The sequence below is a fragment of the Medicago truncatula genome, chromosome 8 (genome assembly GCF_003473485.1).
Source record: "Medicago truncatula cultivar Jemalong A17 chromosome 8, MtrunA17r5.0-ANR, whole genome shotgun sequence".
Taxonomy (NCBI): domain Eukaryota; kingdom Viridiplantae; phylum Streptophyta; class Magnoliopsida; order Fabales; family Fabaceae; genus Medicago; species Medicago truncatula.
Genome location: NC_053049.1, coordinates 48,114,007 through 48,139,321, shown reverse-complemented (window position 1 = coordinate 48,139,321; position 25,315 = coordinate 48,114,007). Strand labels below are relative to the sequence as shown.

Here is a 25,315-nt window from a genome sequence, read left to right as displayed (position 1 = left end):
ATTTCATCTAGCCATTGACCATAATAATAATAACACTAATACACTACTTGACTCAATAAATTAAAAAATGACAATTTATTTAAAACGGCTCTAAATTAATTAATATTAAACTAATAAAAATAGACTAAAAACTTAACTAAAAGTGACCCTAAAAATAATGTATGACTAAGTATCATCAGAGGACAACTGGCTACGTGGACAAAATGGCATGGCTTCAATCCCTTCACTCAAAATAACAACACCAACCACATCAGATATGTTAAAGATCTCATGGTGGACCATCAACAGGAATGGAATCAAACTATTCTGGAAAATAACCTCCTTAGCTTTGAAAAGGATCATATTAATCAACTACCTCTAATCAAAGAAGACATTGAGGACATCTTTATGTGGATGTACACTAAGGATAATATTTATTCAGTGAAATCTGGTTACAATTTCATTAGAGAATGGTACCAAAACAGGGGCCAAAGAACTTCCAACAATACTGCTAATCAGACTATATGGAACCTTAATACTATTCCTAGACATAAAGATTTTCTGGGGAGGATTCTTAATGATCCAGTTCCTGTTAGATACGCCCTTCACTTAAAAGGTCTTCTGAATGACATGTTATGTCCTAGGTGTGTTACAAAAATGGAGACACTAAACCATGTGATTATGGAGTGTCACTTTGCAACGAATACCTAGTTTGGCTCTAACCTAAATATAAAGTTCTCTGATCAATCTGAATATGATTTTAAGGACTGGCTTCATGAGTTTATCGCCTCAAAAGATACAGACACCCTCGTTTACACCGCATTTGTGATATATAATATATGGTTTGCTAGAAACTAGAAACAAGTTTATTTTTGAAGATAGCAAAATCAGCGAGGTGGATGTTCTAAATTTCATCGGTAACAACATTCAAGACTATAAAACATGCAATGCTATTTTCAATAGCTCGTTGGAAGAGGCCAGATCCTATTTTCTATAAAATCAACACAGATGCTAACTTATCGGAAGATAATATTTGGGGTTTAACAACGATTTGTCGTGATGAAAATGGCGAGGTTCTAGCGTCAGCAACTTGACGCAAGAATGGATTCATCGACCTAGCAGTAGCGGAAGCTTACGGTCTTTACATGGCTTTAGAGTTTGCAGTTCGGTGTGAATTTCTGGAAGTCATTTTTGAATCTAATAATGAGAAGGTCATCAGGGTTCTCAATGGAATGAATGAAATCCCTAATCTCTATGTTGGAAATATAATAATGGGTATTAAGCTTTTTAGTCATGTGGGTAGAAAGGGTAACGGGGCAGCCCATTAGCTAGCCCAACAGGCTCTCATTGAGCCCAATATGGTATGGCTAGAGGAAACTCCTACATGTATTGTAATTGAAGTCCAATTGGTCAATTTTAATCAATAATAATTGTATGTCTTTATTAAAAAAAATAGAGACGGCCACCTAACATTGATAGACGGACAAAATTCTATTGCCATACGTTGAGCATATTGCACGGCTTACGTGGCCGTCGGTAAATGTATACGCCCCCACTAGCAGGGTCGTTCTTTGGGAAGTGCAAAGAGTTCAACGGAGCTGGGTCTCCAAAAGTGATGGGCCTCAAGAAAAAAAATTATTGCTCAATATCCCCACCCCCACTCAAAAAAGAAAAATAAACATGTTTCATGTTTCAATTTCTAAGTAAAAACTAAAAAGTCATGTTCCATGTTTCTATTTCTAGTTAAAAAACACGTCTTTAGTAAAAATAATTGTTAATTTTGATTTTGATGGCTAATAATCATTATACGAGTGTTATTTTCAATTTAAATAGAAGATTTATCTTTTAAAAAAATTGTGGTTTTTTTATTAGGGATCTGTTTTTACTATGAGAGCCGAGCCTCGAGTTTTATAAGGACGACCCTACTCACTAGATACTGATGATAGCCTATTGTGACGGTTTTTGTCTCTCACTACATGTCAAATTTTTTATAATGATGAAAGATAAATCTTGTCATTATATAAAACAAAAAAATTAAAATTAAAATACATGTATAGCAGCTGGTTAGAAATGGAACCAAAAATGGCCTTTATCATTCAAATCCTTTTTTACTTTTACTGAACTCGTCACTCGAATCCTCAATTCTCGCTTCTCATTATAAAAAATGTTTTAAAAAATTCCTTAAAAAAGAATGTTTTAAAATTAAACTACATATACTTAGTCACCGAACCAACCTTAGATCCTTTATGTAATTTTTTGTTGATATAGTATAAACTATCATTACTCAAGACATGGATTAATTCGGATTTGCCGAACTGCTCAAACTACCTTGCAATTTGTGTTGAAAATACCGATTTATACATAAGTGACAAACATATGTCATGTGTCCTTATTTGGATCGGTGACACAACTTCTCAAAGATAATAATTAACATGCAATTGGTTGAATGTTTATCATGCGGATCCATTATATTTTTTTCAATTTCGTACCTCTTGAGGCTAAGTAAAATCAAGGTGCTTACTCATGTCTATGATCCAGTTTGCGAGTCCCTAAGTGATTTGGAAGGAAAGAAATGATAGGATTTTCAGAGGCCAACAAAAATCTTATTATCAGTTTTTGGAAAATATCAAGCTTCTTTTTTTGGTGGTTTAAGGCTAAATTTGCTATGTTTCATTCTAAGTTTTATGATTGGCGTTAACACCTTTTTTATGCTCATGTGCTAGTTGTTATTATTGTTGTTGAACCTATGATATAACTTATCAACTATATTCTCTGACACATCTTATGTTGGGGAGATAGTTTTCTAGGTTTAATATATTTTTTGATCTTTCAAAAAAAAATTAACATGCAATTTTTTTCAACTAATTAAAATATAAATGAAATACATATTTCTCTTTGAATTAATTGATTAATGAAAGACGGTCTTCTAATCAATTGAGCAGCACTTGTAAAAAAAATTCAATAGACCAGAAAACATATTTATCAAAGTTTATAGTTTACACGTAAAATTTATAATTGTTGTATCATAAGTTTGTAATTTTTTTTTTATTTAGAAGATTTATCCTATGTATAGTTATCACCAAAATTAGTGTATTATAATTTGTTAAAAAAACACTTATCATGTATAGAGTTTTTATTTTTTAAGAAAATTTATCATGTGTATAGACTTTTTTTTAATCACCAAATTTGTTAATCTCGTGCCTCAATTTTATTTTTTTTGTTAATTACATGTATAGTTAATCATCAAATTTGTTATTTTTGCTACATAGTTAAAAATCAGACTATTGAGGCAGTCACTCAACTATTCATGTGTTTAATCTGTATTCCTTTCTTAAAGAATTATGAGTAGATTAAGGTAAATCTGATCTAGATGTAATATGATTGAAAGAGTTATCATCAATGCATTCTTTGTTATTTCACTTGTTAGAAAAAGATTTGCTAATTAAAAAGGTTTTCATAATAAAAATAAGAGGACACACGGTTAGTTAAAAGGTGAATCAAATATAGTAATCTAACTTATAAATTATTCTCTTTAGAATGAAATATAAGTAAAAATGGTAGTTGAAAAGTCAATCTATGTGGTTAAAAATTTAATCCACATAAATCAATTTTGTACCTAGTTTTTTTTTTTTTTTTTCCTTATATTTCTATAAAGAGGAAGTACATCTCATCCACATTTAATACTTAAGGCACTCCAAACACAAAACATAAACAATACTTAAAAAATTATTATTGTTATTTTAAATGACAAAAAATTATCGGAAAGGAGAAAAGTACTTGACCCACAACTCATGAAAAGTTCAAGGAGTACACAACTTGAAAAGAAAAAAGAAACTGCACAAAATCAAGAATTAAGACAAAGTAGCGGATTTGAAAACCACTTGTAATACATGCAATGTCCCTCCATTTTTCCTAAGCTAAAAACCACCTTGAAGAGGTTGATTGATTTTATACCCTCTGCAATTTCTTCCACTTCACTTTTCTTTGAAAAGAAAACAACCACATTTCTAACCTCTCAAATATTCTAAATTGTGGCATGCCAAATAAGAGTTAACCCATTACAATGTTTTTTTTTTTTTTTTTTTTTTTTTTTAATGTTGAATTTGTAAAATAATCAAGGTGAGGAATAGCATTTCCGAATAAAATCGCTTCCATCCTTAGTCTTATATTTATTTCCAGCAAAGTTACATCGACAAACAAATGATCCTCCACAATAACACTAAATTCATCATTATGTTAATGTATAAACACTATTGATTTCATTACAACGGCATAATAATGAACATCAACATTGAACATTTGTCTTCTTCAAAAAGAAAATTGAACACTTGTGTTAAATCCAATTTCTTCCACTGCTCAAAGCAATATCCATCATTATTAAAAAAAAAAAAAAAAAAAAAAAACCTTCACGTCATCAAAAGCCTTCCTGAGTAAGGCCAACTCCTACGGTAGTTTTTTGCATGATAAAGTACTTGGGATAGCCTATTTTGAGTTTTTCACATATTTCACCATTGGAGCAAAACTTTAACGGGTTGTTTGAAGATTAGGTGGGTTAATGGGACCCAAGGAATCAAACTTAAATTTAACAAAAATCTTGAGAAGGAAGATGAAAGCAGAGACAAAAACTTACAGAAAAGGTGATACGTTTGGCTAAGTTACATTGATTGATGGAATGTGGAACTGAAAATCATCACTTCACACGATGCACTTGTTGGGATCTTCTTCTTTTTCTTCGTTCTTTATGTCGTTTATTTTGTTATTTGGATTTGGAATTGTGTGTTATACCCTTTGTTCACAAGTTACGTTGTTTTGTTTCATAAATTGTCAGCATCATATTCCATTCATACATACATACCTGCTTACAATTTCTATATACTCTGTTTCTTTGTAAATTACTAGGATACATAACATGAGGGGAAGAAATAAATAGAGTAATGATATTTGAACAACTCTTTTGTTACATTTTTTTGGACAACCTTGATGTTCTCCCTTCTTATTGGTCAAATACAATGGAGAGAGAAAAAGTAAAAGAGAGAATAAAAACATGATGTGAGTATGAGAGAGAAAGTTGTACAAAAATTGTATCAAAATAGTTGTACAAAAATTGTATCAAAATAGTTGTACAAATATCATTTCGCAAATAAATAAATGGGTTGGATCCATGGGTCGAGTTGTTTTACCCATTTCATTTTGTCCAATCCATTTAAAATGACAAATAGAAAAATGCCACATCAGCATTCTGTTTGATGAATGGATGAAAATTGACAGCAGAGAGTTGTTTTTTGAAAAAAAAATATTATTTTCTATCATTTATATTTATAATAACTAAATATTATTCATCAAAAGTGTTAACGAAATAAAATTAATTTTTTTGAATTTTTAACACTCGTAATTGAGAATATTGATTATATTTTAGGATAATATGTAAAAAAATTACTATGATTCTTATAAACAATGAACTGATGTTTTTTCTTATGAAATGATGTTCTATAAAATATAAATATTGATAAATAGTTATTTATTTCATAAAAAATAATCGTTAATTTATAAAATTATGAAGAAAGAGTACCGATACACCTCATTTTGTGAGTGTACCGTAGAAGATCCCTTAAGAAAAATGGATATATTTAGCAAATTACATTTATGTCTTTGTGAGTAATATTACTTTGCCCTTCCCCGATAAAACACAAGTGCCGACATTTAAATTAAGAGAAGACACAAAATTAAACTGCATTTGTATGGTTTTAAAGAAACACGTTTTTGACATGAACAAAGTCCTCAAATGGGGGAGGCACAACAATTCTCATGGAATGATCATAATATATTTTTGCAATTTTCATGTGTCAATGATTCTTATTGCAATTTTTCATATATATTCATCCCCTTTTCATATCCTTAATGAACTCAAATTCCCTTCACATGGTTCAATTCTAAAAATTAAAAACAAATTTTGGACTAAATTATCAGTTTTGTCCATCATAGAAACTTTGCTGTTATTCGTTGAAAGAAGGTAAAAAAATGTATCAGTATCAATATTGATGAGAGTGACACACAAACCGGAATTATCAATATTGATCATAGATAAATTACAAAGATAATTGAAAAATGGATATAACAAATGTAGAATCAAAATAAGAGAACTGAAGTTTGGAAACCAACCTTCTATTGTTGTCTTCAAATTGAAATTGGTATGTTCAGAAACAATTGGATATATTTCTAACTTTTGCATACTTACAAAAATGAAGAATGATTTCCTTTCAAAAAAAAAAATGAAGAATGATGTGAACCAACTGATAATTTTACACGCCTAAGTCATCTACAAGGCAATTATGGAATAAGTCTTCAGCTGTAATTTTGCACTTAGAGATATTCGGTTTACATTATAAGTAAGTTCAAAAAGAATAAGACTAATCGGAGGAGGGTTACAAGTTAAAACTAAAAATAGATTAGATTTTAACATCACAACTTCTGATTAAGTTTGAAAAGATATCTGATCATCTCATCAAAGTGTTTTGGATAGTCTTATTTTCTTTTGGCAAAGTTATCTTTTACTTTTTTTTTTGTTGGTAAAACACGGGTTATCTAATTATTTTGATTAGCGATAAGTTCCAATTCTAAATTAATACAAGAAGTTGCTGTAATTTCATAGCTTGATAGCTTCCACTCTTTGCCAACATAGCTTTATTGTTTTCTTTTATTTCTTTGGAGAAAAAAACCATGTAATTTCACGACAACCAAATTTTGCACTTTGGAGAAAAATCTCTTTAAGAAAGAAGTTCTATATGGCACGACTGTTGTTTTGGAATTTAAAATTACGACAGAGCTTTGAAACTATTACTGGGTTGAGTCACGATCAGGTCGTTTTCTTTAAAACGTTTCGCGGCACTACCTAAATTGTGCAAGGTAGACTAGCAACTGCGCCGTCTCCAGGATAAAACAGCCCAGATTCTATCTGTACGATTAAAGGCTGCACTACCAAAAATCGCTCGAGAATAACACCTCAATATGGTTTCGAAAAACCACTCTAATATGGTACGTAGACCACTCGAGAAACCAAAGAAGGAGGAAGAAAAGAACGGTTCGTCAACACAAACCGAGGGAGATGAGAAGGGGAGAAAATCAGAGAAGAGGATTCGATTCTCAGTTTTAGAGTAAAGAATGTAAATCCCGAGCTCTCTATTTATAGAGGGGATTTCACCTCGTTTTCTCCGCCGCCCCAGCAACGGTAACCCACGACGTGTGGAAAACGTGTGAGACTTGGTCTCCGTGTGCGGGAATCTCGGAGCACCAAAAAAAAAAAAAATATTTTTTTCATTTTTCTGAGCACCAAAAAAATATATTTCTTTATAGACAAGCCCAAGCCCGGCCCGATCGTCGCGCGTCTTATATATAATTTTTGGCAAGCGCTCACTTTGTTCACAAAAGTGTGTACCCCAAGCACACACCTTGGAAGTGATATCCCACATATATAAACACTACTAGAGTGTGTGATCTACCCAATGTGGGACATAAAATTTTCAATTCACACTTTACACTAGTTTCTCCATCCTTGTGTTTACATTTCAAAGGCTCCACAAACCAACTAGTATACTCCAAGTTTTTTTCATTATACACTAGTGTTCCAACAACGACAAATACACACCTACGAAGTCCAAGGGTTGACATAAAATACATGTAAGAGGGAGAATAAATGTGATGCTATACATGCTTTATCCGATGGCTATAATTAATTCGTTCGTAGTTGTGCTTGTTGGTCTACCAACAATCATTTTCTTTAAAAATATGAATATAAATTTTATCATTCATTTAAATGACCGATTATCTCTCTATCTTTTTGGCTATCTCTATTTTTGTCCGAGATTGAACTTTGATTACATGCTTAAGAGATTTGATTATTTACCCTGTCATATTGGTTTTTTAGATTTTTTTTGTACAATTTAAAGTTGAGAAATTCAAAAGTGAAGCAAACAAGTAGCAACCAACCACCACATGAAAGGCTCGTCACTGCAAACACACAAAAAAGGAGATGGACCTAGCTCATTAAAATTAAAAGAAGAAATTATCTTCTTGATTAACTGAATATTGTCTAATCTATTCTGTTTGATTATCAACCGATCACTATATCTTAAGATAATTACATCACCTTAATGACCCTTTTCAGAAAAGTGTCAAACCCATTTTCCGTTCTATATGTCTCTAGTCCCAGTGCTACACTTATCTATCCTTGATATAAGAAGATAAAAAGTGATTATCACGTATTTACCTTTATATTTTAGTTTTAAAATATAAGAAAAATTGTTTTTAGTCATTGTTATTTTGGTTGAATATCTTCAAGAACCATCAAACTTGGCAAAAATTTACGATTAAAATTTATGCATAATCAAATCCATCTACAAGATAATTCTGAATTTGAACCCAAAGCACAGCTAAATTCCAACGATTTATGCCAATCTCAGATAGATTCTAGTTCTTAAACATGAACTATACAAACAAAAAAAAAAACTAGTTTTAATGTGAACCAAATATTACAAAAAGTACATCCGAAACAGAAAGAATTAAAAGTAATTATTTCTATGTTTTAGAAAGTAAAAAAAAAATTCAACAAACACATAATAATATTTATTATAAACTATTCACATTTTATTCCTCATTATTTTCTTTCAATACATAGTTTAATGCACAACTTGTCTACATATAGGATAAGATAAATTATTTGTGGACAAATATGCGGATATACAATCCGCGTGGTATGCGTGCCCACATCTTAACCTATATACTATTTCATTATTTTCAAAATCCTCTAAACATATTGCACAATCTATCTGATGAAATGATAGATTGGGCAATACGTTGAACGAAACCTCACTCACAACCCCACTCAAGTCGATCACTCTATTATGTGTCGATGGTGGAGGTTGCGGAGGATTTGGTGGTGGAGGTTGTGGAACACTTTGTTCACATATTTTCATTACTATATATACTACTACACAAAATAGTAAAAAACCTAATACTAAACCTAATACTAATCTTAGGTCTATGTCATCATCTTGTTTCTCTAATGTTCGCATTATTATTTATTTAAGATGATACACTGCAGCCAATTTATTTTATTATTGTTTTAATTAAACGTTATTTGTCAAATAATTGGAATCAAAAGTTTCGCTATCAACACTTCCCTTTTCGCCGCACTCTACATTCCTCTCGCCATTTCTTCCCTAAGGCCCAAGGCCAAGCCCAGCCAAGCGGCGGTTACAAACGCCCCGAACTCAAAGTTTAACTCCGATGAGATTCTCACACGTGGCGAATCTGCACTAGACTTGATTGATTGATTGATTGATAAAGCAGTTCGTTGAAATCACTAAGTTCTAACCGGTGACGAAACAAAGTGGTGGTAAACTCTATTATGAAGCTGCTTGTTTGTTGAAATCACTTATGAGTGTGTTGATATCGCTGCCGCTGCTGTTTTACTCTCCGATCAAGGTGATGTTGCTAGGAATACAATGTTAGGTTCCAACTGCGAATTGGTGGCTAGATTTGTACATGCTACTGTAAATTCATCCAAATCTGAAGGTGCTGAAAAACTTGTCATATGGTGAGGTGAGGCTTGATGATGATTTCCTTTGTAAATTATTTGATGATGATTTGTTAAACTGGAAGATAGGGAGAAACAATTAACAGGTGTTGTTATGAAATGTGTAAAAAGTGTAAACTCTCATTTCTCATTGCAAGATAATCGAAGAAATTGTTTGTTAAATTTTTTAGAGTTAACCATTTGTATTTTTGTGTAAGGTAAGATGATGGAATTGTATGCAGATTATTGATAGTAGAAATTGAAACTTCAAAGCTAATGGTGTGATCTTCAAGTGAAAATTTAATTTTATTACACAAACTGATGTATTATTAATATCAGTAAGAGTGTAAGTTGGTAAATGTCACATAAGCATGTCCTGAACCAGGAAAGGTTAGTTGTAATGGAACTGAGATGATGTGAAGTGGTAGTCTTATAGTTTCTAAACCGTGAGTCTGACTTAGGAGTTTACAAATTGAGGTTAGTTGTAATGGAACTGAGATGATATGATGTGAATTGCCGCTTAATGGAATGTCTTATATTTGTTGCCCACTCACGTTGAGATTTCAATGTGATTTTTGCAGAATTATAACTAGCGCAAGTTAACTCAGCAGCGCAAGTTAACTCACACAGGGGTATTTTCGACTTTTACTTTAGAAATGAGCGGAACCATTTAGGTAATTCTAATTCCTTACCCTTAAAATGCTCAAAGTCCCTTAATTGCGAGGCTAGAAAAAGAGGTGACAAAGACAAGGGAATTATGCATGAGTTATAGTAGTTAGGAATATGACACAAGGACTAGGCAGGGACCACAGAAACATGGGTTTCAAATAGAGTTGATCTATGGACTAGTTCTCTAATTTGTGACTTAAATAAGATTAAAGATCGCAATCTCATGGAATTGATCCGTCTAAAAAATCAGAACCATTGCAATGGCTGGTAAAACAAGTTCAATAAATAAAAAAATTCTATATAAATAAAATACGATTTTGAACCTACTACCCTTTTAGTGATTCCATTTTTCATTTTAATTAGGATGAAATTACTTTGATGAATCATTATTTTTCTGGTGCGATTTTTTCGTTTGATGAATCATGATGAAATCAACTGTTTAATGGTTGATTTCCTTGAGAAATTATGTCCTGCACCACTCCAAATTGCAAACACAACACCATTTTCCCAATTCACATATGGGTTTAAACAAATGACGGAATACATATCAAAAAAGAGGGATGAAGGCATAAGCTCATGGCAAAGAGAGCGGTCAAAACAAGGAGAGGGAGGAGGAGTCCAGTCACGTATTGGGTCTCAGGAGTCATATGTAGTGTAAGCTCTCAAAATGTTGTAAATGTACCATATGCGATATGTTAAGCTTGCGCACACTAGACTTTGCCCAGAAACACACTGTTCGTTGAAGCATATGTAAGGAAATACTTAAATTCCATATCTTCTTCTCAGGTCTAAAGGTTAATGAATCATCGCTGATTGGATGTCTGAGTTCAATTCAATTAGAGGTTAACAAATCACAAGCTGTTAGTGAATCATATACCGAGTCACATTCTTTATATTAACCCCCACTTCTACTTCCCACTTGCCAACTTGCTCTCCTTTACAGCAATGGGAGAAACTGCCCGGCTTTTTAGAGTGTTGCGAACGGATTAAATTTAAAACATTGTTTTTGGTATGGTGAGAAAAAGTCACAAAAAGAGAAATTAATAGAGGAAAACCTTGTTCAGTATGATTTTTTTCACAAGTCTTGAGAATGAGTGTATGAGATTCAATTAGATTTGTCCAACACCATCTAAGTTGAAAAAACTATTAGAGTTGGACTGAAAATGACATAGAAGTAGGTACAACATAAATACTACACCAATATGGAAAACATCACGCAAAGGAATTTGGTGATAAGTTGCCTCAGCATGATTACAGTGGTCAGAACCCTTACATGATGAACCTCAACGACAAGAAGAAAGATAAGAAAATTGGCCAAAAAAATATCCATTGCACGTATAAGTTTGAAAGAAAGTTGATCTGTACATAATAATTACTATAATAACTGATTAGGTGCACAACAAGAGGTAAGAGATCTCTAATGGAAGTGATTCACGTGCAATCTATTTATGTTAAAACACAGACCAATAATCGGGTTCCTGGTTGGGAGAAAATTGGCATTCCTACACAAGTATTTACAAACTCCCGTCAAAGAAGCACACTAAGAGCAGCTGGAATGGGTCTCACGCTTGATCAGCCGGGTATTGTAAGAGCCACAAGATCCACATTTGTGATACAGCCAGTGGAAGCGTGAAGTGCCCTTTCGATCACAGTCATTACAAAGGATGTCCTGCATGGCCGTTATAAAACTCATTAAATGACAATAAATAATATAAATTTTTTGCTAGCAGCTTTAAATGCCAGAATGCCCTCTCGTAAAATTCACATTAGATTTCGAAAGGAATGAAGCGAAAAGTAACATGCAAGAGACACTAAAGTATTCACCTGATGACGGTCCCTATACTCTTCAGGGAGCTCCTCCGCAGCCAATAAGGCATCAAGCATACCAAAGTAAACCTGGGTAGATAGAGAAAGAACAACATGAAAATCTCAAAATGTAAAATATTACATCTAATATTTTGCCTCAAATTAAGAACTCGATTACAATTTAGAAAGATAGTAGTTATATTAAACTGGCGGCCTTGTTTGTTTCTCCGTTGCAATCTTTTGCACATCTAATTTATATTTTTTTTTAAACTAAGAATCATAAAGGACATTAAAGGCAGGGAAATTTTAAAAAATATTCTTACCGCCATATCTCCCAATGACTTGCTGCAGATTGGACATGTGTAGTGACTACGAGTGTATGCCTAACATATCATAACAAAGTGTAAGATTGAATCCACAACCGGTTTCAATTTGTTTGAGAGGGCAATGAAATTTAAAATGGATGTAAAATTGACCTGAAAGCAAGCAGAATGCATGTAGTGGCCACAAGGCAGAGCTCTGACTGTAGCACTTGACGTGAATAAGTCGTCACAGCAAATTGGGCAATTCATCTCTAAACCTTTCTCCAGGCACTTATGAGATAACGACTTAATCCCCAGGCAGCAATTGCATTTCATGCAATGAAAATAATCAATCCCAAGCCCTTGTCCAACACGGCATAAATTGCAAAATGGGCAATGGTATACATTCCTAAACAAGAATGGTGTAATGTTAAAATTAACAATCTTCTAAAGTTGAGAGACTATAGTATAATAATCATATCTATTTCTTGCTAAGACACCACTATAGAAATAAACAGTAGACTAAATAATTTTAAATATTAATGTTTTCAGGAGTATAAATATGTACATCTCAATAGAGCCTCAAAAGATTTTAATTCATGCTTAAAAACAATGGGATATTAGTTAGAAAATGACATGTACGGAGACTGTAAATCAGTCGATCCATTTAGTTAGTCAAAAGAGGTTATTTAGATAAATGGAGGAACTCAAGACATTTTTTATTGTATAGTTTTGAGCAAAAAAAAAAAAAAAAATCCTTTTAGAAGGGGAATACCCTTGAAAAGAATTCTATTCTCCATTACAGTTTAGTTTTCAATAAAATAGTTCGACTCTTGATTCTTTGTATCAATTTTCACTCAACTTCTCTAAAGTTCATATTTATTGTATTGTTCGCTTGGAGGCTGTGGAGTACTTAGTGGACATATTGGTTAGGGCATTTAGGAGCAGGGATCACAAGTTCTCAACTATAGTAGGTGGAACCATTCTGTTTTGGTTCTTCTCCACATTCTTACCAGGTGATCCAGGAATTTCCTATGATTTTTTCAACTGATATTTCAATATAGAAAGATCTCCTTATTTCTTCACCGAGGATTCTCGCGTCATTTTCTTGAAAAGATATTATATAACCGTGGGAAACTTTCAAACGGAGATCAAGACAGGGTTCAATGAAATCAATGAGGTATGATGTAGTAAGGGTGGATGGCAATGGAGGAGGATGGAATCGGCCTCCAAGTTCTAGATGGAAGGAAGAATAGAGAGAACAAAAATGATAATTTTCTGAGTACCAAATTCATCATGGTAAGAAAGGTGGAGCTTTTTACTTCTAATGAAAAAGATCCCTTAGGGAGAATTACTAGGGTGGAGAAACTTTATAGGATACAACAATCAAGCCCAGTGAGGAAGTGTAGTTTGTGTTCATCAGTATGGAAGGGGCAATAGTGCACTGGTTCTAGCATAAAAAGACCCTTGGATTTTGAAAAGCAATGACTCGGATATTTCCCCTGCTATCTACAACAAGAGGTAAATTGCAAAATAAGGCCACATAACCTCAGAAATGTTTCAAGAGCTGAACTAAGCAAGGTCTGCCAAGGAGGATTTAGATTATCAACTTTCAAGCGCCGGTTTTCATTGTTGTGGAGGATAGAGGATTGCATCACAAGTGGGTCAATCTAACGGGGCTCACCTACCCTGACTTGAGCAGCTAAGCATGGGTCAGTCAAGAGCACCTTGAGCCAAAACCTTAATTTAAACAAGGGTGCATTAAAAGGAACTCCCTACCATGGATTGCAATTAATTCTCTATTACTCCCAATCAACGCTTCACCCTCTAAGCCTATTGTGATGTTGATTGGGCAGCAAATCCTGGTGGCAGAAGATCCGCTTCTAATGCTGCCATCTTTCATGGCCCAAACTTCATCTCACGGTGGTCTCAAAATCAAACTATAGCTGCCAGGTCTAGAAGTACCGAAGCCTTGCTCTATACACAGTACTTTTTGAGTTAGCCATCTGTGCTCCAACCCACAAACCAGTTCTTCATGGCAGACACTGAACTTGACTGTCCTTTGTCAGAGAGAATGTGTTAAACAAGCAGCTAATAGTCCAACAAATCCCCCCCCCCCCCCCCGCTTCCTGGACAACATTAGATAGGTGCTTGATAGTTGCCTTCTGAGGAATATGTAAAAGATGCTAAAATGCTTGGAAAAAAGTATGCGAGTCGTGCATGATCATGGCAAAAGATGAACAAGTGGAAGGGAATGGGGAGGTTACAAAGATTAAGAAAGGAAAATCACGGTTGAGAAATTATAAGTGGAAATTCTCTAACAACAAGGATCCCAATTCCCACCTCGAGGGAAAAGTGGACTTTCAAGGATGAATGTATTGATAGGATGTGACAAAAAAATGACAATTGTTCTGTTAGTCAAGTAGTCCATTTAGTTAGAAATTTTTTTGTCCATTTAGTTAGTTAAAACTTATTAGTTATCTTAGAATTTGTTCTTCACCTAATTTAATCCCAAAAGGTAAAATAGTTCTATTATTTTGATTCTTCTTATCAATTTTCCATTTGAATTGACTTTCTATCATTGATGATCAACCATTTTTTTTCTTTGAATCAGTTCACATATAAAAATACTTTCTCCCCTAAAATGGCATGAACCTCCTTAAATTGTTCATAAATTGTCAATCTCAGTCCTACTGCAATGAATTGAGAATCTCAAGATGATCAGTCCATGGATTGATCCCGTTTAGACCCCAACCCTCAAAAAAGGAAGACAGAGGCAATTTCAATAACAAATTTTGAAGTGATGTAAGAAACATAAGGTACCTTTCATCATCGAAAAATTTGCATATACTGCAATAGTACTTTGCCATTGAAAGTGCATTACATGAAGGTGTCATGCATATAGGCCCAATTGGCTGTATATTCAGGCAGCGCATACACATCATTTCTGATGTTGCTTTTCTGTAATCATCAAGCAGATGTTAGATGTATATTAATGGGCAAACTAAGACTAGAAAGCTCCAGCCATAGTGGAGTCTAGGGATTAGAAGTATTTACTACTATAAAACATAAGAATTGCCAACAGAAACCTACCTATCCATTGAGTGATCGCTCACGTTGTCATGACAAAATCTGCAAGTAAATAACTTGCCACAGCATGCAGCTCGAAGCTTGCAATTTCTCTTATAGTGCTCACACCCAAATACAAGTTCTCCTGGGTCCCGAAATGATGGTGAGTGTCCTTCTATTTTGACCCCGTTAGATGATCCTTCAGATGGAGGTTTAGGTGATTTCTGCTGGGCAGCTATCCAACGACTAGAATACAAAAATAACTAATCAACAATTGGAGCTTGGTGACAATAGGTAAAATCCAATCAAATAAATATAGATAATTATGGCCCATCAAATAATAAAATCAGAGAATTCTGGACACCGGAAGCAACCTTGTCAAAAGATTCTGCACAAGATATGCCTTTCTCCTAGGATCAAGAGTTGAGTCACGATAAACCTTCCGGATCTCTGACTCAAGTTCATTCTGATTCATCCGGAATATGTCTTTCCAACCTGGCTTAAACATTTGATCATTGTAGTCCAAGCATTCCTGATACTCAGAACCTGGAAAATAACAAAACACACTATAGTATCCACTATCCATCCCACAAAGTCCACAAAAATGAAAGAAGCTATAAGCAATTAGAAACCTCTATGAGACGTGCTACAATGTGATGTTTCTGTCTGTGATATAGATTCTGGACTCTCTTTCCAGCATTCATTAAGCCATTCATTGAACATGGTATTCTTAGTTGCCTGCTTCCATGTATCCATCATTTTATTCTGTTCATCCTGAGTAAGTGCGGAAGTTACCCACGGTAACATTGACTGGAGAACTTCAGCACCTGTAGTTCCAATTATCCGGCCTACTATCTTATCTTGTTCTTCCACAGAGAAATGTTTCCCAAACAATGGCCAGAGTTCACGCTCTTCTCTGAAAATATGCTGATCCAGGGTCACTCTTATGGATTTACACATCCCCTGGAGCTTTGTTGCAAGTTCGTTATACTTCTTGACATCATCACCATCATTGACGTCAGAAGTTCCAAAATTACTATCACTCAAATTGTCTGCCATATGGGTCAACTGCAAGGCTTCATGAAGGACAGAAAACTCAGAAAGAACGAAGGAAATATCTTCAAACAATTGTTCTTCCTGCTTATGGTCCAACATGTATGAATGGCTCACATTGTGAAGGGCCTCTTTGGATTCTAATGCTGGAAATACTATATCATCTTCTGCGTTACTATGAGCTCTATATAAACCCCACAAAAGACGAAACCTTCCACTAAATTGCCGAATAATGGTCTCGTCACTATCACTCAGCTTTCCAGATTCAACATCTAAATACTCCAAGTCTTTACGTATAGCTTTATGGAATTTAAATATGGTATCAATTGGTCTTTCTGCAGAGCCAACATCGCATGAGCTGCTCTCTGTTTCCCATATGAAAAGACTGGAATTGAGAGATGGAGCAGAAGAGCTGAAAGACAAGGAGCGCAAGGACTTGGCTGTTGAAATTGAACTAAGCCTCAAATTGTTACTGTTTACTCCTAAACCTGGCACACAACAAGACCGAGGACTACAGCATTGTTTCTGGATACTTTCAGTCTCTGAAATTTCAGTTACATCTCCATTGTTCAACTTAAACGTGTTTCGCTTGACTGGTCTTTTGTTGCCATCTGACTCAAGTATTACCGAGCAATGTCTTCGAGATGATGCGGAGGAACAAACACTGGATGGCCGATCAATATTTTCTTCAATATCAGAAAGTCTTTGAGCAGGACAGCAATCTGATGTTCCTGAAGACAAACACATGCCTTCATTACGAGCCTTGCATGCCCAACCACTGAAGAGTGTGACCAGAGCAGAATCTGTTGCTGGAGCTGAAAAAGATTAAGTTGTCAAACATAGATTAACAAAAAAAAAAAACTTGGAAACACCGTTTCTTTAGAAGGAAGGGAAGTAAAAAATAGACATAGGAACCTGCAAATTGCATATTTCTCAGGAACATTTTTGCTTCTTCTACCTTTAAAGATCCTACCAACCATGGTAGGACTCTTTCAATCAATTTCAGAGGCATCATGCATAAGCTTTGATAGAGAAGTTCACATTGTCTTCTAAAGCTAAAGTGCTTTCTTGCAAGTGGAAGAACCTATAGATCGAAGTACGCATGCACATGTTAGATAGATTAAAACTTTAAGGGTTAAATATGTTTTTGGTCCCTATAAAATTGAGGTCTTCTAAGTTTAGTCCTTACTTAATTTTAATAGGTTTTTTAGTCTCTATAAAAACAAAATTGCACTCAGTATTAGTCCCTACTCAATTCAAATTTGTTTAATTATGCTTAAACTCTTAAGTTTTCGAACATTATTTTGCATGTGTTTAGAACGTTACTAATAGCTCCTCCACAAAATATTATCGCAAAATTTGATTTTTACATCCAGATTTTTGTTACTTTTATCTTTAACTTTTGCTGTTTTAAAAAATTCATATTTAACTCATTTTATGTTAAAAAATTCTAAATTTTAGTATATAAACCTTTCATAGTGTTCTAAACTTAGGTAAAAAAAATCGCTAAAAAATTTAAGAGTTTAAGTATAATTAAACAAACATTGCTAATATCTTATACAGAAATATCCATGCCATGCTTTTCCTCCAATAGAAGTTAGTTACTCAAAAACGGTAAAACAGTTGTTTATATTTACCAACTTATGCAAATATGACACTCAAATCTCACCATTTGACTGATCTTCCTGTTGTAATTAAAATTGCATTTGCTTAACACATTTACATCTTATGCTAGTCACTCAAAAAGTTCACCACATGAGCAATGATGGCTCACCTGAACTTCTTCATTATGGAAATGCCTCTGAATGGTTTCCATTATATGATCAGCATGTGAGCATAACTTGGAATAAAATTCAACTTCTGAATTAGACGATGCTCCTTCACTTAGAATACTTTCAATCAAACACCGAAAGTCATTAAACTGGCTTTCTTCTTCAGCATGCTCCTGAAAGAAAGAAAGTTCTCCATCTACCGCGGGAAAAATAACCTTGTCCTCGGCAATACTGTATTCACAGAGAAAAGAATTTCAGCAGAAAAGTCGGATGGTGTTTACAATAAATTGTAGTATGGAATTGTTTAACTGAAGAAACATATGATGCTTTAACAAGACGAACATTGTTAATACAAAATTAATGCAATACCTATGAAATATGCAAACGTCGGCAATGAATTGCAATCTGTCATTAAAAGCTGATATATCAGTAAAATCTCCAGAGTGTTGTATCCTCCTGGTTTCCACTGCTATCTCACTTAACTCTTTTTTTATTGCATTATGCCAGAGTAATATCTCATCTATTGGATGTGTTCCAGTGGCATCAGAAACATCTAGCATAGATCCAGAATGTTTCCTTTTTCCAGTAGTTGTGGACTCGCATATACAATTTACTCTTCCAACCTGATGGGTTAATGGACTAGAACAACATTGAACTTGAGAATGATCTGCACAACTTTGAATTGTGTTAGCACTACTTTGACTTCTGCTAACACTACTTCTCCCTTCCATCCAGGTGAAAACAACCTTCAATAAGCAAGAATAAGATAAGATAAATTACGATTACAATTCAAACTTTATAAATAATAAAACTGGACCAGAATATTAGACACGAGGGTAATCTTTATTGTGAACAATCAGTACCTTACAATAGTACCAACCAATCCATGAAGAACACAATAGCACAGAGAAGGATTGTTTCCGTCATCAAAAATTTGAGAGAACTGGCCTCTTCTTTCTCTTTTTCTCAAAACAAGTGATGTCCCCTTCCAATTATACTCAGTAACTGCTTTATAAATTACTCCCTTTGCACAGTAACCAACCAAACAGTTACTATGGTTTTCCTATTATGTCTATCGATAAAAAAACTTATGCTTATATTAATAATGCTATTGGGCTCTAATTTCTCAGACTCCCTCTTATTCTTCCTAACAGACTCTCCTTGTTGAAGATCTGTTTATACTACTCCGTCTCTAAATATAGGACACTTGAGATTTTTCCTTGTCCCTTTCTATAAGACCCCTTTCAAATTTCAAACTACATTAATTATTTCATTATCAACATACCCATAACTATGTAAAAACATGAACTATTTTTTTCTCCTGAAGGTTAAACTTGTAAAACAATATCAATGGTCAACAAACTCAATACTACTATCAATTTTCTTAGTTCTCGTGATTTACTCAACGAGGTTCTGTATTTAGCACAAAAAATGACATTATTAACATAGAAAATGGAACAACAATGCTCTAAAGCAGCATTTGAAAACCACACCTTTTGAAGAAGCCTTTCCTCGGGCACAATCTTGATTAAGAAATCTCGTAAATCCTGAGATTCATCAGCTGATATAGATGTTGAAAGCCAGGGAAGAAATTCTGCAATCATATTCACTGGAATACTACAAAGAAACTGCCAAACTAAGGATGCTTGTTCCTCAAGAGAGAACTTCTCGATAAGTAGAGGAAATACCTGATATAGCCCAACAACAACAAAATTAAACACATCCCCCAAACAAATAAGATTATTCATTTATTTTAAAATCACCGCTATGATAAAATGTTTTAATGAATACTTCAGGACACCATATTAGTAAACAGATATCTGTATTATGCAAACTTTCTTAAGGGAGATTAAGAGTGAAACTGGACTTGTGTAGTTGTGTTATCCATCTAGCATATCAAACCATTATTAAAAAAAAAAAAACTCTATATAAGAACCGCACAATTAATCTCACCAAGTGACATTATTAAAGAAAGCTTTTATGTACAAAAATACATTGATGAATCACAATAATATTCAATGTACACGGTGGCACAAATTCTACTTGCATTGGGAACTATGTAGAACAGTTTTTGTAATGCTTTATTGAGTTCAATTTTAGCCGTTATAGTTATACAAAATACTCATTTACCAGACTGAAGTATTGACAATTTAAAAATTATAAACAAGCAATAGGATTTCCCATTTAGCAACCACTTAATTTAATCTTTGAAATACTTGATTATCAAGGAAACATACAAATGTGATTTCAATAGCAATATTTTATTTACTAATACCACATTAATGGTCCAAAAATAAGAATATGCTGATGTGAGTAGCAACATAACACCCGGAGGACCAAAGTCAATGCAGTTGTTGCTTCCATGTGGAAGACTGTAATATGAGAACCCACACCACCCACGGCCACATTTAAAGCAATGTAAGTCCAAACAGAGTTAACTTTTATGGCCAGGTGGTAGAATAGTTGAATGTGGAGGATTAGTTTTCCAAGATGAATCTTAAGGGAAAAACTAGGGAGAAAAGGAATTCTTGTCATAAGGCTTAGGTATCCAAGAAATTATCGGATCTTTCGTGATAAGTTTTGAAAATTAGTTGATACATATAAGAGCCAAAGGATATGAAAAGTAAAGTGAACAAAACCAAATCAAGGGATATTAACTAATGAAACATACTCTTATATTATATTATATTATATTATATTATATTATATTATAAATATATTATCTTCTTTAATCTTATAATTATGATCTTCTTTCTATGAGTAACATAATCAGATCCAATGAAGCAAATATACAATACTGGTACAGAATATGATACACATATCTGATAATACAACTATTGAAAATAACAGGATCCAATGCATCTAGAACACGTATATAGATATGCATAAAAGGTTATAAAACACAATAAATACATAATTGCAACTCTTAAAAATTCAAACTAAGAACATACTTCTTGGACAATATTGGATAAAAGTAGTATTTAGAGCTGGTTGGAACTTGGATGCAAAGAACATGCTGCAACTTTTAAAGCCACAAATATCCCAGAGTAAAAAAAAGCCATGTGTTGAAATGGATTTAGGCAAAAGGAAACGATTTGTATATTAACACTTGGAAAAGAACAAAAGATGGAAAGGTTGTGACTTGTGACTCTTATGCCAAATAAATTGAAAAGTAGCATTCTTACATGTTTATACCAAAAGGTACAAGTTGTATTCAAACCTCTTAAGTTGTAAAGCATTCTAATCACATTGGAATATTAAAAAATATACAGATTCTTCACAAAATAACTACATGTTTTATATTCAAAAACATTAGTATACAGTGAGTTAGGCGTCAGTACTTGTTGGAAATCCCGCCCCGAACATGAGGGGGTGGGTTGGTAATTCCACCTTAGGTGTGTAGGAAATCCCGCCCCGAATGTGAGGGGGTGGGTTGGTAATTCCACCTTAAAATTGTGATGCGATCTGCCCCTAGTTGCCTTATGTTGGCTTGTCTTTGAGGGGGTGGATTTAGTCCCACATCGGTTAGATTGGAAGCTTGATCAGAGTTTATAAAGAGGAGGCACTCCTCACCATACAAGCCGGTTTTGTAAGGATGAGTTAGGCCCCAAATTTCAACATGGTATCAGAGCCTATCCAGGATCTAACGTTGTCGGGATTCCGCATTGCCACGCTTCATGCCCATTGGGCATGGGCCTGAGCGTGAGGGGGTGGGTTGGTAATTCCACCTTAAAATTGTGATGCAATCTGCCCCTAGTTGGCTTGTCTTTGAGGGGGTGGATTTAGTCCCACATCGGTTAGATTGGAAGCTTGTTCAGATTCCGCATTGCCACGCTTCATGCCCATTGGGCATGGGCCTGAGCGTGAGGGGGTTATTTTGTTTTTCTTCTTTCTCATAATATCTTCCTTATCCTTTCTCCGACTTAAACCATTTTTTATAAAATAAAAAATTGTTTGTCACCGCCTTTCTCTCTTTTTACTATAATTGATTTTAAGTAGATGATTCAACAAGATTTGCCAAACAATAATTTTTAATATCACCAAAAGTTCGTAGGGAGGGTCCACGATACCTAAACTCGGCAATTTTTAACCTCCTAAACATTGTTAACTCTATTCTTATTGAACATGTTTGCCATAAATATCTCTTACCCGTGAAAAAAATCACTTTAATTTTAACCCTTTCTCCCCAAATCAAGTTTATAATATACTCCTCTTCATTCATCCATCAAACAGGACAATACCATCCACAAAAATAAAGTGTTAAGGCATTGATTCTAAGAATGGCATATCATGTTTCCATATACTATTATATTATTGTTAGTAGTAAAGTTTATTCTTTGATAAATAAAACAACCAATTTTTTTCTTCTTAATTGCGGTTATTATTACAACTCAATAAAAATGTTTGACGGTGTTTTGTAACATTTAACCACTGGTTCAGTGAATCCTCAACAACTGGAACAATCTAATAATTACAGATACCGAGTTTGGTTTTTAACAGCATCTGCAATGTTTTGACCTGGGTTGGGAATAAACTAGAGGAAAGCAAGAACAAAGTGCTTCGAAGATTTCACATAATAGGTATCCGTCCAGAAAAACAAAAAATATCATCTCACATACATTAATATATAAATCTACAATTTAGTTAAAATAAAACTCTTAAGATATAAAACCAGAACGAACTTAATTGATTGTTGTAGATTTTACACTTGATTATTCTTGCTGAATCACCAAATGAAGCCCGTATGGTGGCACTAAAAGTTATATTGTCTACAAGAACATTTAGCCCATCAATTAAGCAAATCACAAATACATTATTAGTATACATCAAAAGGGGATATGATTTTATAGTTTTACCACATTGGTCTATTTGGCAAAGAGCCTAGTTATAATAGTTAATAATAACAGATCTTTACATAATAGGGACAATCCTTTATCCTCCAAACTCCTTGTAATTATCTTTTTCTCATCTTGTTTTTAATAATTAATAATAATAATAATAATAATAACAACAGCAGAAATCCTAGCTTGTCGGAGAAAAAATGAAGATTGAATGGTATTTATCTGTGACATCATTAGAATCCAAGTGGAATACTATGTAAGAGCTGTCAAATAACTTTATACCTGTTCCTCTTCCTTTGCCAGGTGTTGACTAACTGATGTCTGTAAAGCTCCTGTGCAAGATGCCAATTCTCTTGGAAAACCCTCATCATTCTTGGTGGAAGAATTTAAGAGCTCAAATAGATGATCAAAAAGATTGCTTTCACCCTTGTGCTCAAGAGAATAAGTTTGTGCTACATTCTTCACACGTCTGTCTAGAGCAGGAAAGATCACCTACATTCCAGAATACATTTCCCTCAGAACATATGAAACATAGCAGAGAGTCCAAATTAACACAATAATGCTTTGTTTAAAGAATGAAAAATCCACGTGCAAATCGTATAGCCTCATCGTAAAAAAACATTGAATCAAACTCTATCAAGAAATTTATACAGAAATTCAAGAAAAAACAAATTGAACACAAATGGAAGATCTGATCATTTAAGTTAGAAAATAAAGTATTCCCATCTAAATAATTTACCATAAAAATGTAACAAAGAACTGACTGTTAAAGATCCTTTCATATAGAATGCAAAAAACATTAAACAAGTTTATGCGCCACTAACTATTTGCTAGCTACATCAACTTCTTATAAAAACTCAATTTAGTAGTCAAACTACATGACCATTACTATTTGCATTCAATCAGGTCTTTCTTATTTTTCAGATACATAGCACTCAATCAGTTTAATAGTAGCCTATTTAGCAATAAACATGTGAATAATCCTGCAATGCCACATTCAAGGAAGTTTCAGCAAAGTACTTCGTATACAATCTGTAGACGAAGTGGCAAGCACCATTGAAACTCACACACAAAACTGCGAGGTTTCAGGTTCGAACCCAGGCAAAGGTATTCAGCCTAACAATATCGGCATTGTCTTTTGAGCTAAGCTTTACAGATGGTATCTATATTGATATTCTTTTCCATATCTGAATTTTATTAACGATTCATTCATCTTATCAAATGAAAAAACCATAGACCATCTACTATTTCAATTTTATAATATTTCTTCGCAACTGAAATTAGTTTCTTCCCTTAAGCTAAAGTGCTATAAATAATACAATTTTCTTTTTGACCGTATCTTTCTATGAATAGTAACATACGATTAAATTAAACAAAATTAACAAAGATGCATATCATGCAAATCAATTGATTCTGTACATGTAGAAAAAATCGAAATATCTTCGCTAAAGTTACTTAGACCTAAATAGAGTAACAAAATCTTAAGTTAATTTCGAGAATGAAAATGTTCATCATACAGTTGAAGAATGAAAAGGCTAGAAAATGGAAGATAAACGTAAAAAGTTAAAGCGAGATTTGAACCTCATCTTCAGCATTGGAGTGATGACGATAAATAGAGTTGAGGAAATGATAACGGTCGAAGAGAGGACGAATATCAGAGCGATTACCGGTGGCGAATGACATGGCTAATCGATGTAAAACGTCAAGCTCATTCCGAATCGCTTTATGAAAGAACAAGAAAATCAAAATCGGTGAATCGAGTTTGGAACACTTCAAACCGCCATTGATAGTCGAAGAGGAATCGACTTTGTTCGCGGCGGAGTTCGAGAGCAACGCCACTCCTCCTCCTCCGTCCAATGGCGTCGCCATCTCTAGAAGATTATTTGAAGAGAAAAATGAGCGAACGTTAAAATCTTGTTTATGAGTTTGTTACGTTTTCCATTATTGTGTGTTAATTTCTTTTCTTTTTCTTTTTCTTTTTCTTTGTTCTCTCTCTGTGTATGGTTGCAATGAGACAGAGTTTGAGAAAAAGAGAAAGTATTTATTTTCTCTCACTCTCTCTCTCTAAAATGCTAAAATGTAATGTAAATAGTTTAGGTGATAAGCGGAGATGAAGGAAGGAAAAGATGTGTTTGGTTTTGGTTACAAAGCCGATAAGAAAGAGAGAGAGACCCTACTAGAACTATAGCGCGAGTGCGAGGGAGGGACAAATTTATATACATATGGGTCCCATTGCCACGTGGCTCATTTTGC

At 33.9% G+C, this 25,315-nt stretch overlaps 1 protein-coding gene across 2 annotated transcripts; it reads right to left on the bottom strand.

Annotated features, from left to right (window-relative positions):
• Positions 1-11,521: 11,521 nt before the first annotated feature.
• LOC11414377 (zinc finger protein BRUTUS) lies at positions 11,522-24,931 on the bottom strand. 2 transcript variants are annotated; one of them, XM_003630825.4, is made up of 14 exons: positions 24,644-24,931; positions 23,345-23,554; positions 19,715-19,909; positions 18,591-18,967; positions 18,224-18,452; positions 17,365-17,533; positions 16,029-17,264; positions 15,771-15,942; positions 15,421-15,642; positions 15,151-15,288; positions 12,502-12,736; positions 12,349-12,408; positions 12,044-12,115; positions 11,522-11,888 (listed from the first exon to the last, which is right to left on the bottom strand). In XM_003630825.4, the coding sequence occupies exons 1-14, from the start codon at positions 24,929-24,931 to the stop codon at positions 11,760-11,762; spliced, it is 3,732 nt and encodes a 1,243-aa protein (XP_003630873.2). In that variant the 3' UTR covers positions 11,522-11,759. The 2 variants fall into 2 exon arrangements, with proteins under 2 accessions (XP_003630873.2, XP_013447350.1); XM_013591896.3 differs by lacking the exons at positions 19,715-19,909; positions 23,345-23,554; positions 24,644-24,931 and adding an exon at positions 19,085-19,224.
• Between the last annotated feature and the right edge of the window lie 384 nt (positions 24,932-25,315).

Excerpts from the sequence above, each read along its gene's own strand:
- LOC11414377 (XM_003630825.4), bottom strand. The coding sequence starts at position 24,931 with ATGGCGACGCCATTGGACGGAGGAGGAGGAGTGGCGTTGCTCTCGAAC. Across the intron at positions 23,555-24,643 it reads ACTCCAATGCTGAAGATGAG|GTGATCTTTCCTGCTCTAGA; the intron begins GTTCAAATCTCG and ends TCTGGAATGTAG. Across the intron at positions 19,910-23,344 it reads TGGCAAAGGAAGAGGAACAG|GTATTTCCTCTACTTATCGA; the intron begins GTATAAAGTTAT and ends GGGCTATATCAG.